The sequence below is a fragment of the Gavia stellata genome, chromosome Z (genome assembly GCF_030936135.1).
Source record: "Gavia stellata isolate bGavSte3 chromosome Z, bGavSte3.hap2, whole genome shotgun sequence".
In the NCBI taxonomy this organism is placed as follows: Eukaryota; Metazoa; Chordata; class Aves; order Gaviiformes; family Gaviidae; genus Gavia; species Gavia stellata.
Genome location: NC_082637.1, coordinates 45,061,488 through 45,075,973, shown reverse-complemented (window position 1 = coordinate 45,075,973; position 14,486 = coordinate 45,061,488). Strand labels below are relative to the sequence as shown.

The window sequence follows — 14,486 nt, the reverse complement described above, 5'->3', positions numbered from 1 at the left end:
GTCAATTATACTATTTCAGTTTTCAGTGAGTAAAGCTGCTTTCTGAATTATGTTTTTGCCTTAGAGGAACTTCTTGGTTTTGTCCATTTTTCTGACCTTGTTAGGTTTCATTCTATGGTGGTGTTATGATTCTTGAATTCATGTATTCAATTTTTTTACATCCATAGAACTTCAAAATAAGTTACACACTAAAGAAAACAAGCATACGTATTCAGACATTATTCTTGCCTTGCCTGAGAGCCTGGACTTTCCATTTATTTAAACAGAAATACTGGTATAATTGTGCTTTTAATTTACTTTTTTTTTTTTTTTTTTTGAGTGGATTTACATTAGTCTTGCAAGCACTTAAGTATGTGAGCATCTTTACACAGAGGGTCACTGTTGGGAACTGTTTGCACAAGTAAAGACACTTGTGGGATGAGGATTGAAATCCCTGGTACAAATAAACACTGTGTTTATGACTCTGCACTGCTTCTTAGTAATGTCGGTGGCTTCCTGATGGAGATAAGCACAGCTGGCAGGACTTCAGTGGTTAGATAACAGAGCAGAAGCGTTGTGTTTAATCTGCTTGTGACTCTTGCTCTGTCTTGCGACAACATTCAGATAAACAGACACAGAACTGCACAGTGAAGCAGATGCAAATAGGGAAGACATTTCACCGAATGCAAGATCTTAAACTGCTACAAATGGTTTTCCTCTCACTTTCAGAATTGTGAAACAATCGCAAATGTTTTGTGGTCTCATTTTGCGTCATTGAAGAAGGGTTAAATGGGCAGAACAAGATATACTCTCCCTTGCTTTTTAACTTGCACAAAGAAACTAGGAATAAAAAAAGAAATCCCCAAAGCAAGCACAAGATTGGGATATTGTGTTAGACTGAAACTGCACAAGAGCCACTGAGATCTTTGTTTGGATTAGTTTCTGCATAACAGAGGAGTTACCAAGGAATTGGGTTACTTAGTCGTAAATTTCCAGAGTTGCAGAAATGGAAGCCGTAGTAATAGTGTCTGGTAGTGCAAATGAAGCATCTCTGCAGTTCCTTACTTGATTCCTAGAGGAAGAAGCACAGGTTGTCCTGTGCATCCATCAGTGGAGGACTCTGTATGATCATGTTTTCATGTTTTGTTGGAGTGGAGAATGTCCCTTGTTTTGCTTAATTATTTTGCAACAGCTGCTAGTTTAATTTGTTACATACTTGTTTCAATAGAAAAGAAAACTTTTGATCTAGCTTAAAAAGCAGACTTTACAGTTACTTGCAAGTTAACCTTCTGTGTTCAGGGATTCTGTCATTTACATGGCATTATATTGCTTGCATGTGTGTTGGGGTTTTTTGTGGGATTTTAGTGGTATTAAGGTCAGATATTCAAACACAGACTTAGGAAAAACATACCCATCTTGTCTGTGCCTATTTATCTGAGCAAATCAGAGAGTCATTCCTCAAATTACTTATAGGAATCTCCAAAAGCCTCATTTTGTGTGAGTGTGTGGAATGGCTACAGTATAGGACTTTGTTTAAAGCCATTTTAAAAAACAGTTTTCATAGAGTATGGGTTACAGAAATCTGAAAGAAAATATATCTCAGTTGAGATATCCAGATGTTGTGTTTGAATTAGTGGACTGTTTGAAAAAGTGGCCTGTTTAACTTGGTATTCTTTCATTGAAAACAATGTATTGATTACAATCCAGGACATTTTGGTTCTCTTGCTTACACACTTTTGTGATTCTTGTTTCTGCCTGGGTTGGTCTTCTCTACTTGAGGATAGTTGATGACTTTCTGGGTGAACTATGGTATAATTATCAAAGATTTCAGCTGTGAAGCTCTCAGATTCCTGTGGTCTGTTGCTGGTATTTTTCAGTAGTGTTTCAAATAATGGCTTTTTTTATAAAGTAATTTTTTTCATGTTCTGACAAAGATGCTAAAATGTAGCATAAAAATATTTTTCTGAATTGCCGCAAAGTACTTTACTGGTATAGCAGGGTTTGTGGTTTGTTTTTGTTTGGTTGTTTGTTGTTTTTAGGTTTTTGTTTTTGAAGGATCATTTAATTGGAAATCTATATGGCAACTGTCTGAAATTTCAGGCAATGTTTTACATTCATTATTCTTTGACCCAAATCCATTCTTGTGCTCTGTTGTGGATGACTGGCAGTTCCTAATTTAGTTTTTCCATATTCTTTCACAAATGAGAATAAGCTTTGGTTTCAATATATTCTTTCATACTATAATATGTAATAAGTGTATCAAAGAACACAGGAGACAAGAAAGATCGTCAGATTCTAAAGCTCAGGAGAATTCGGAGCATTGTTAGAGAAATGTGGAAAATGTTTATGGATGCTGCTTGCAGAAAACAAAATGAACAACCATTGCCCATCCTTCTTGCCACACTATCTATTATGAATTCAGACTTGAGGTGGTCTGTGCCACATCAAGTATTTTCCTATGTATCAATTATGATTTGAATTTTTTCAAATTTCAGGTGTTTAACAAGGATAACAGTGGAACATTTAGAACAGTATTTCTTATGAGAACACTCATTACATTATGCATGTGCCTATTTAGCCACTTATATCCATCTTGAATCTTTTTTAATATCTGGTAATGAACATGTGGAACTTGAAGCCTGACTGAGTAGCACTATTAACTGAAGTGTATACTAACCAAGGGTGAGGTTATTTACTAGTCCCTTTTATTTATCCATGGAGGGCTTAAGGATTCCTAGAGCATGAATTTATCTTGGAGGCTTTTGTTCATTTGCTCTTTTTTGTTTGCTTCGTTTCCATCATCTATCTTTCAAGCAAGAAAACTAGGGCACCAATTCATTTTAGAAAGGGAGTGTTGTTACTGGATTGAAAAAACACCCTATGCGCCTTAGCCTTCTATCAGATTCCTCAAGAACTCAAAAAACTTTTGTGATTATTTAGGTGGGTGAAGCAAAGGACATGTTAAATGAATGGATTAGAATGTGAACCTATAGAAATTAGTAGATTTACTGACTGTTCTTCTAGTAACACCCTCTAATGTTGTCAGATGAAAATCTGACTAGTCTGGTTTCCTCATTTCCAGTGTTTTAAAAATTGGATTTCTTTTGTACACTGTTGTCAGCAAAATCTATTTTCATGTTTGACTGTACCTGAGTCACCTAATAGCTATTATTCCCCAGTTCTATTTAGTTCATTGTAGATTCATCTCAAAACTGTGTGTAACTTGAATTTCACATCTGTGTTCAAATTTTTTCCTCCTGACTTTGTATTGAAATGTCACTGTGCAATTTTGTCTTAATATTTTGACAGTCTTGCTTATCACATAGTCACAAAAGTTTGCAGACACTGCTAAGATTTTCAGCTAGAAAATACTTCATTGAGATATGACTGTATAAGTGTAGACCTTTTTTTGTTAGTCCCAGGGAGAGTGGCCATTTTCTTTTTGTACTTTTCAATCTTTGATACCAGCTCTGACTTTTGAGGAAAGTTTTCTCTATGCTGTAACTAGCATGCCCATACTTGTAACTGGGTACAGTATAGAAAAATGTCAGTGTCTGTGTTAACTACTCTTAACGGCAAAGAATTCAGTTTTCAAATGTTCTGAGGCTGGAAAGAAACAATTACAGAAGGAAACCTGTTGCAGCTATGTTACAGGGAAAAAGGTAGCAGTGCCCGTTGCAAAGCATGAGGCTGAGCGAGCATGTACAGAAAACAGACAAATTGCATTAACATCCCTTGACACTGTTTGTTTAAAAATAGGAAAACAAAGTACAGAAATACCAAGGCGCAGACAAGGCAGTGATATCCTCCAGGGAAGTAGCAGCATATGGAAGAGTAAAGGACACATAGTGAGCAGTAAATACGTAGGAGATAGATAGAAAGTGGAGGAAGAAAGGACTAGCAGAAGTAGATGGCTTACATAGTAGGAAGAGAAGTAGAGCCCTCCGTGTCTAGGAAAAAGAAATCTGTAGAGAAATTAGCAATTCCCTTGTGGCTGGAAGTGAATTCGGGAGGAGAGAAGGTCCATGTGGCAGGGAAGGGAGTGGCCGCAGGAGCCCCAGCACACTGGAAGGGCCGTGCAGCTCTCTGTCAGTGCCTTAACTGAGGGTGCTTTGTATTTAGTTAGTGTATTTGTTCAGTGATGGGAGCGAAAGGACAAGCAACTGTATCCACATCAGAGTTCCTTATTAATTGTAAAGGTGAGAAAATAGAGAGTAGTTCACAGATTGCATTCTTTTCTAACACTCTAGTCTTGAAGCATGTCTCATTTTTCTGTGGGAAGCAGTAGGTCTTACTGGACAGTGGCGGTTGTGAGGCCATTGCTTCCTCTGCCCTTTAGAGTATGACCTCAGAGAGGTCATAGTGCTGTTTTTGCCTCAGCTGCTCCTACGTGAAATGCAGATGATAATAATGCCCAATTTTGTAAAATACCTTGTGAAATGCAGGAGCCGTGTGTTCATTTTTGCCTAGCCATGCTGTTTGTGGTTTAAATCGCCTGTTAGCTTCTTAAAGACAGGTTGAATAAGGCATAGCATTAAAGTTTTCAGGGTGTCATTTGGAAGAACAATTAAGTAATTTTTTAATATAATGTGATTGCATATCCTGTGTAGAATCTATTTTGTAGGCATTGAAGAGCTAAGTTCAAGTTGTTTCATGTCAGCAAAGGGTAGAGTCCTGCAAAATTGCTACCTGGTCCACAGAAGAGGCATCTCAGTGCAGGACTGGGGTAGACAGATAGAGGGAAAGAAATGCAGAGACCTGACACTGTGATGTAGTGAAGCACCTTTGTCTGCTTAGAGTAGATTGTTTTAGGAGAACAGCTTTTGCCCGGTATTAACACTCACACACATCATGATTCAGAAAAAAAAATCACATTAGCTAGTTCAGAAGAAATGTGAAAATTCATGTAGGTTCTCCATATCAGACAGTAGATTAAGAAGACATGAAAAACAGTGCTGAGGTTGAAGAAAGCAGAAGTAAAGAATGAGATTGTTAACTAAACATCATGTGTACAGTAAGTTTCCTTAAGGCTGCAGTTACCCTGTGGCAATGCAAAGATGAAAATATCTCTTTAAGTCATTTGGGCATTTCTTCCTTATACTGTAGTGCTGTCTGGGAATTAAGGATTGGGTCTGTCTTGCTGTGGTCATTGCATAAAGATCCAGTAAAGTAGTCACTGCCGAAATTGCTTGCAAACTTGGGGGATACAAAAAACCGCACACAATTTTGAAACGCCATATGTAAATGGGTATCTGTTATGCCATTATAACATCAGGTAGAAATACGGTCACTAGTAATATATTAAATGTTATAAATGTGCAGCTACTAGAGTAGCATGAGTTTTCCTGAGGCAGGAGTGATGATGATATTTTCTTAATGAATCTATTTGTGAATGTGCAGGGGGTATATTGATCACCAATCTCCTGCATCTTTTAGATGAGAAGAATGCTCAAATCCTTGTCCTCTTCTGCATAACAAAAAATTGACACTTTGATTAGATTTTTAAAAATATTTATAGACAGCAAGTTCAGAATATTCAGAATAATATATCAATTCTTTCTGTTTTTACAGAGGGAAACTAAAGGTCAGTTTCTCATAGATCACATCTGCAACTATTACAGCTTGCTGGAAAAAGACTATTTTGGCATTCGATACGTTGACCCTGAGAAGCAGCGGGTATGTATATGAACTTGGACTACGTTTGCTTTTAAGTAATGCTAAATTGATTTTCTTTTGCAACAAGCAGGCAAGTTCTAATGCAAAGTTATGTATCTCTGAGGGTTTATACTCAGGCCATAATCCATAGAGGTTCCTAAAGTTCATGTGTTCAGTTTCCCCTCAGTTCATGTGTTCAGTTTCACATAAATTGATATATTCTGATTTGTGTAGTTCTCCTGGGCACTGAAGATAGAAAAGATCTATAGGCATGACTCACAGGGTAGATCTAGGATCTGGCAGTGCACTGGAGTTAGGGATATCTATTTTTCTGTAGAGTATGCTTCCTGGGTTATGTAGGCAGGAATCTTATTGAGTTTAATTAACAGCTGAAAGCAGTCATTCAATTCCATTTCTCACAGGGCTCACGGACTTAGATATCTGTAGTATACAAAACAGGTACGATTTGTCAGGTTCTGGGGGGTTCTTCAGGTTAGTTCTGCCTGTGAGCATAGTTACATTTGTGCATTAAAATTTACAGGCCTGTGCTCTAGGCATTTGTGTGGACAGTGATTAGTCATCTCTCTTAGGTGGAAGGTGGTCCTGCAGATGGTATTCTGCAGGTGATTTGCCACTGCTACTCCCTGTTTGGTTTCAGATGATTGTAACTGTTTGAGAGTAGGAGAGGATGATTGACACAGGAAGCAGAAGTCCTCAGACAGTGGAATTCAAAACTGCTTCTTCACTGTGTGGTCCTGCTGGTCTTGGGATTAAGATTTAGATATGACTTTAAATATCATGGGGGCATATATTGGCATTTAATCTCTGGACCGATCACCAGTTTGAAACTGTATGATTCAGGAGGATAAAAACATTTTGCTGGGTATCTCTTGCTACACCCTAATTAGTGTTGTCAAACATCACTGGAATTAGGGAATCATCCTCTGCTCAATGTTATAGAATATAGTAGGACATTTCCATTGCATCCTCCTTTTAAAATTAAAATAATTAGCAGAATAACTAGCAGTTATTCTGACTAGTGTGCTTAATTCTTCACAATCATTAAAATTATAGAAGTGTTCACCTGGTTGGAATTGATAGAAGAAGTAGGTGGAGTGCTGGGTTAAACTGTAATTAGGTAGGACTTAATGAATACTTACTTTTGTTGGGCCTTTCTCTGAGAGTCACTCAAAAATTGCTACAGAAATGTTATTTTACTTACAGCAATCAAGAGGTTTTGTTAGTAAAAACTTTTTTTGTTTTTGGCAGAATACTTTAGAAAAGTGATGCTTCAGAAAAAACTCTAAAAATCCACTCCCATTGGGATGCCTGTTATACTTTATGTGATTCCCATGTTTCAAAGAGCTGTTAACTATATTGACAAATTTGCTGCAGTAACATTCTTGTTGGCTATGTAGTTGTTCTTTTACAACTTGTACTATAGATAATTCTGTGCTAAATTTATGGAAGATTATAGTTTATCCTGAAGCCTAAGTTTTCTCTTGGTTAGTAGTAAAAGGCAAGCTGAGAAAACATTTGTGTTCTTACCTAAAAAATCCTAGGTCTTCTTTTCCCTTTATATCCCACAACTAAGAATACTGTGCCCATCCTGTGTAGTAGGATGGCTTACATCTGGTCCACTCTTCAGCTGGATTTTGTTAAGCAAACTTCTCAAGCTTACATTTTCCATACATGTATTTTTGAATGCTGATTTATAATTACTGTCATGTTTTTAAGCATATGTATAACTTCTCTAATAGGGTATTAGTTCTTGATTTTAAACTTTCTCAAGAATTAGGACATGAATTATAAGAGACTTTCCTTTATACAGACTTAAATGCTCTGGATGATGAGTTGAAAGCAACATACATTTTTCGCTCAGGTTTATTACAATTCATCAAAATAAGGTATTTTTACATGCAGTATCTTCTATTGTCCCTTTGTCCTGTTCTGTTGGGTTTTTTCTCTTTTTTTTTTTCTTTTTTTTTTTATGCTTGCCCTTCTAAATATTTATACATAAAATCATAAAATGCTTTCCCCCAGAGTGGATATTTCCTCAGCAACAAACCCTATCCTAAGGACTAAACTGCAGACAAATGTTATAATAAAGGAATACTGTTTTTATGTCCTCTGTCTCTTTTGAATCTCTGATTTTGTTGAGGTTCACTTAGCTGAGTCTTACCTCTGTATCCGATACAAATGCATGAATACCTCCCAGTCAGATGCAGGAAGACTGTGAAACTATAATTACAATTCTTGTCCCATCAGCAGAAGACTGTTCTGATCATTTTCTGATCTTAAAGAAACATGCTAACCAACAGTCTCCTAGTAGTATAACAAACATGGGACTTTATGAATAATTATGCTGGGGCTCAGGCATTGTAGCTAGATGATGTTCATCAGTAAATGGCTCAGTAGAAAACTGGAGGAAATAATGAAATGATAGAATTTTTGATTGTCAGAGAAGTAAGGAGGGGGGTCAGCAGAACTGCTACCTTGGACTTCTGAAGGGCTGACTTTGGCCTGTTTAGGAGCCTGGTTAACAGAGTCCCTTGGGCAGTCGTGAAGGGCAAAGGAGTCCAGGAAGGTCGGTCACTCTTCAAGAAGGAAGTCTTAAAGGTGGAGGAGAGGGCTGTCCCCATGTGCCAGAAGACGAGCTGGTGGGGGAGAAGACTGGCCTGGCTGAACAGAGACCTTTGGATGTAACTCAGGAAAAAGAAGAGAGTTTATGACCTTTGGAAGAAGGGGCAGGCAACTCAGGAGGACTACAAGGATGTTGTGAGGTTTTGCAGGGAGAAAATTAGAAGAGCCAAAGGCCGGCTAGAACTTAAGCTGGCAACAGCTGTAGAAGACAACAAAAAATGTTTCTAGAAATACATTTGCAATAAAAGGAGGGCTAAGGAGGATCTTCATCTTTTACTGGATGCAGGGGGAAACGTAGTGACAAAGGATGAGGAAAAGGCTGAGGTACTTAATGCCTTCTTTGCCTCAGTCTTCAATAGTAAGGCCAGTTGTTCTCTGGGTACCCAGCCCCTGAGCTGGAAGATAGGGATGGGGAGCAGAAAGAAGCCCCCACAACTGAAGGGAAAATGGTTAGCCACCTGCTACACCACTTAGACACACACAAGTCTATGGGACCAGATGGGATCCACCCAAGGATACCGAGGGAGCTGGTGGAAGTGCTCACCAAGCCACTTTCCATCACCTACCAGCAGTCCTGACTAACCGGGGAGGTCCCAGTGGACTGGAGGTTAGCAAATGTGACACCCATCTACAAGAAGGGCCAGAAGGAGGATGTGGGAAACTACAGGCCTGTCAACCTGACCTCTGTGCTGGGGAAGATTATGAAGCAGATCATCTTGTGTGCCATCACACAGCACGTACAGGACAAGCAGGTGGTCAGGCCCAGTCATCATGGGTTTATGAAAGGAAGGTCCAGCCTCACTAACCTGATCTCCTTCTACAACAAGGTGACCCGTGTAGTGGATGAGGGAAAGGCTGTGGATGTTGTCTATCTGGACTCCAGCAATGCCTTTGACACCTTTTCCCACAGCATTCTCCTGGAGAAACTGACTGCTCATGGCTTGGACGGATGTATTCTTTGCTGGGTAAAAAACTGTCTGGAAGGCCGGGCCCAAAGAGTTGTGGTGAATGGAGTTAAATCCAGTTGGTGGTCGGCCACAAGTGGTGTTGCCCAGGGCTCAGTTTTGGGACTGGTCTTGTTTAATATCTTTATCAACAATCTAGATGAGGGGATTGAGTGTACCCTCAGTAAGTTTGCAGACAACACCAGTTTGGGTGGGAGTGTCGGTCTGCTCGAGGGTCGGAAGGCTCTGCAGAGGGATCTGGACAGGCTGGATGGATGGGCCCAGGCCAATTGTATGAGGTTCAACAAGGCCAAGTGCCGGGTCCTGCACTTGGGTCACAACTCCCCCAGGCAACGCTACAGGCTTGGGGACGAGTGGCTGGAAAGCTGCCTGGTGGAAAAGGACCTGAGGGTGCTGGTTGGCAGCCGGCTGAATATGAGCCAGCAGTGTGCCCAGGTGGCCAAGAAGGCCAACGGCATCCTGGCCTGTATCAGAAACAGTGTGGCCAGCAGGAGTAGGGAAGTGATCGTGCCCCTGTACTCGGCGCTGGTGAGGCCGCACCTCGAATACTGTGTTCAGTTTTGGGTCCCTCACTACAAGAAGGACATTGAGGTGCTGGAGGGTGTCCAGAGAAGGGCGACGAAGCTGGTGAGGGGTCTGGAGCACAAACCTTATGAGAAGTTATTGAGAGAGCTGGGGTTGTTCAGCCTGGAGAAGAGGAGGCTGAGGGGAGACCTTATCGCTTTCTAGAACTACCTGAAAGGGGGTTGTAGCGAGGTGGGTGTTGGTCTCTTCTCCCAAGTGACTATTGATAGGACAAGAGGAAATGGCCTCAAGTTGTGCCAGGGGAGGTTTAGGCTGGATATTAGGAAAAAATTCTTTATGGAGAGAGTGGTGGAGCATTGGAACAGGCTGCCCAGGGAGGTGGTGGAGTCACCATCCCTGGAGGTTTTTAAAAGACGTGTGGATGAGGCACTTAGGAACATGGTTTAGTGGTGGACTTAGCAGGGTTAGGTTTACGGTGGGGTTTAATGATCTTAAAGGTCTTTTCCAACCTAAACAATTCTATGATCCTATGATTCTATGATTTTGAAATGATGAGCTAGGTGATGGCTCTCCCCACAGTTTTGTATTTTAGCAGTTGTGAGTTTAGCTGCCTGAAATTCACATTAACAAAACCCACTGAGATTATAGGAGTAGTTGTTGAGATATGTGGTTATAGAGATAAACTGTAGCAAGTAGAAGATGTAGTGGTGTCACAGGAGGAATGTCACATCATCGTAGCCTCCTTACAGGAAAGAGTACTTAGAGCTGTGTAGAAGAGATTTCTGAAGCTCCGTGGAATTCTTGCAGGTCCCACCAAGGAAAAAGGGAGAGACATTTCCTGCAGTACATTCTTATGGGTTGGTTAGATGTATTACAGAACAAAAACAGTAGCTCAGTAAATATCTGCAGGTGGAATTCACCAAGAGCTTCTTCCTAAAGTTAAATCGGGTGATTTGACTGAGAACAATTGCTTTGAAGGGAAGTGGTAATTCATTCTAAACTAGTTCAACAATTAGTGTGACAATGTACTTCAGCAAATAAAGAGATGCAGGACAATGAATAAAATGAATGTTGTCTGGTCTGGTTTTGGCAATAAGCCACTGCCATGATGTGGCTATGATAAAAGACAACACTTTGTTTGCCCCTTCATAGGATTGTATTTTCAGGGAAGTATTGATGAGATTACACCCTAATGAGACCTTAGCTATTCTGATCTAGATGTCTGCATTTAAGACAGATCAGTTTAACTGAATCGGAAGAAGGAGTATTAGAAAGATAAAGAGAATGGCAGCTTGTTTTCGAGACAATATTAAGAAGGGCATAACGCACTTAGTGCAGCAAAACAAAGGATAAGAGGATATCGTTATTCATGCATCAGAGCGTAAAGTAGAAAGAAACAGAACGTTTAAGCAAGAGAGGTGGTTTCTTAATTAGGCCAATGAGAGCTGTAGCATCTGGAACAGCCATAATGGAGGCAATGGGGCAAAATTTTTAACTAGATTTGTAAAGAATTTTAAGAGATCTCTCTATAATTTTATGGAAGGGGTTTATATTAAGCATTGACAGAGATAGAGACTAGGCCCCAACTTCTGAAGTTTCTTTCAAAGAATATGTAATCAAAGCTGAAACAAGAAAGCGTAACTTTTTTTTTTAGGAGAGTTATTATTGATTCTGATGCAGGTAGTGTGCAATTCATGTTGCTTTGCCCATTTTTTGGAAGTGTTGAATGCCTCTGTTGTAGTTTATATTCCACTGTGTAGTCTCTGTGTTTGCACTGAAAGGGCTACATCTGTGGTTCCAAATGAAACTGCCCAAATTGTGCTTTTAAGTCTGGCTTTTAGTGAATTATTCTTGATTGACTTTTTGAATAGTTAAGCTATATGACGTAGTAGTATATTATTATACAGTGTACACACACATACATATATGTATTAAAAAATACATTATGCAGAATTACTCCTGCTGGCATTTAGTCTATCAGTGATGCTTGCCTCCCTTTATTAGTGTGTAATTTTTTGTGTGAAGGTTGCAGAGTTGCTCCCAAACCTAATTTGCAGTCCTTTTGTTTTGTAATCTATTGAGGGAGCTCAAGCAGGCAAAAATACAAGCTTTAATTCATCCTAAATGTCTTCTTTCAGAGTATGCCACCAAAATGTAGCATTTTGACTTAAGGGTATTGAAAAACTTGACTGAGTTTGAGAATTTAAAAAAGGAAATGTTTCAATATTTCAGATGTTTCAAATTAAATGTTTCAATATTTGTGTTTAGAACATTCAAAACTTCTGACTATGTGAAAAATGTAGATAATTGAGCTAATTATTTTAGGTCGGAACAAAATTTTGAAATGTGGGAAAACTGTGGTGGGAAACAGCTGTTGTTTTTATAGGTTAATTTTCAAGTAAGTTATAATGTACACTCCTTCCTCGCCCTAGCCCCCCTTTTATAATAATCCTTTCCTTCTGCATAAGTAAACATGTGTGGATATTTTAGGCATACTTAAACTTTGCAAAATTTTCTATAGTTTTCCATTTTCTATTCCAGACCAAAAAAGACGCTCTTAGCAGAAGGCAACACGGTAGCTTTTTTTTTAATCTTTGGATATACAGGACAGTAACAATGCCAATGACCTCAAATTGAACTAGTAGTTAAAGACTCTAGGTTCTACACCATAGCTGCTGTTTTATCTTCTAGCGTCACATTTGGATGTACTTTTGGGGAAACTGTGCCTTAGGATAGCTTCAGAAAAGTCAGGATTGTACTAAAAGTATGCAGTAAATTGCAGTATGCCATTTTATGTCTAATGATACTATGCTGGGAACCAGTGATTTCCTAGAGTTCATATATTAACTGTTGAATTTTTTGCCTGGATTTCTGAGAAAACTAGGTATATGGGATCACATTGCCTTTGTCCCTGACTCTCAATGATAGTAACTTTTGAAGCCAGCTTTGGTCAAATTTGGCTGGAGATACAGGTCTCAAATGTTAAGTTCCTGTAAGGTTTCGTGGAGATAAGCTGTCACATCGGTGGGTAAAACCCTATTATCTCACTGAGGGAACGCTATAGGGCAAACCCACTCCACAGGGAATCTAGAGAAAGCTGAGAGAAAGACACTGTATGAACCCAGAAACCATAATTTGGAGCTTGTATCTCTCACTAGAGAGGATCCCTTGCTGGGAGAGGCCACTGGCATTGAGGGCAATGGAGGATTGGGCTGAAGGAAGATGTAGTGTGGTAAAATTTATTCTTCAAGTCCCTTCAGGAGGGCATCTGAGCAGTGGTTTAAAGTTGGAAATACGTAAGTTTCCTCCCCCCCCCCCCCCCCCCCAATGGGTGGATTTGAGAATGTGCTTGTGATTAGGTTTTTGAATGTGAAAGTATGAGGTGGTATTCAGGCAGAAAGACCTTGGAGCTACCCATGGGGTAGGTTGGAAGTCTTAGATGTTATCAAAAGGCTTCGTAGGACCCCGAAGCAACTGTGAAGTCTCACCAGTCACTGTAGAAATGTTTGAGATCGTAATCACCCTGAAGCATTAAGATGCTTTGTCATTTGGATGTGTTGCAGGGTTGTCTGGGAGCAGCGCAGCAGTGCAGTGGTTTTAACTCTGTGTACGTGTGCCTGTCAGTATGAAAACAAAGCTTTCAAATCAGTGAAACTGCTGTATGAATACATTACCACTATGCAGCTGATCTTGAATGGTGGCTGTGACTACACTGGGATTTTCTGACTTCCTCAGAGCACAGAGCCTGGCTTTGTACATCCTCAGAAAGACAATATTGTGCACTACGGGTTTGCCAGTGCTCCTGCCAGTCTCCCCCTAGAGAACTGTTGCAAATGCAATTCTCATTTTGCTTTCAAGCTTAGATGCACTGAAAACTGGTAGACACTTCTACACACAGGTAGTTTTTTGTCAGATTACATGTTTATTTGACTAGTAAGGCTGCTGGGGAGTCCCATTTGTATTTTAGAGTACGTCACTTCCAATGGACCTGGACAGAGTATTTGTTTAATCCTATAACCTAAGTTGTTCAGCACTGTTCCAGTCTTTACTAGTGAAGGAAATTGGAGCCTGTTGTCTGTGAGTAATGAATTTCTTTATCATGAGGTAGCAGTTCTGTTTTTAATGGGACATGTACACAAAATGTCCAATGTGCCTCATCAGAGAGACCTTTTGAAAGGGTCAGCAAGTCTTGGGTGCAGCTGATCGCTGCCTTAGCAGCAACAGCTATTTAATACATGTTCTTAAAAACGTGCACTTAGTCCCATGTGAGGGTGGTGAAGGTTGTCAGAAAGAGACAACAGATAATTTGAAACCTCAGTTTAACAAAGCTATGTCTTTGTGTAATGCCTTGTAAGGCTCCATACAGCTATGTAAAGAGAGCTATCTGGGAGCTCCCTGATCTCTTTGAAGGGGTAGAGCAGAAGTATTATAGGTTGAACCAGAGTGACTGAGCCATAGGTTAACTAAAATTTTAATGCTTCTCCATGCATATGAATCTCTCCTTCCGGACAGAGTTACCTCAAAAATTATGTGCCTTTGCACAAAGTCTTGCTATGTCCCTGCTTGGTGTGTGCAATTCAGGTCATGCTGTTTCAAAAAATATAATAGAACTAGAAAAGGAACAAAGAAGGCCATGAGAGTGATATCAAGTAGGAATAGATTTCATACGAAGAGAGAGGGATTAGGCTAGAATAATTCAGCTATGAAAAGAGGTGAGAG

General features: G+C 39.7%; 1 protein-coding gene across 1 annotated transcript in view; it reads left to right on the top strand.

Moving 5' to 3' along the window:
• FRMD3 (FERM domain containing 3) overlaps nt 1-14,486 on the top strand; it is a 148,016-nt gene that overhangs the window by 59,782 nt on the left and 73,748 nt on the right. Inside the window, exon 2 of the mRNA XM_059833898.1 lies at nt 5,551-5,655. Coding sequence (XP_059689881.1) covers nt 5,551-5,655 — 105 coding nt within the window. The remainder of the gene's footprint in view (nt 1-5,550; nt 5,656-14,486) is intronic.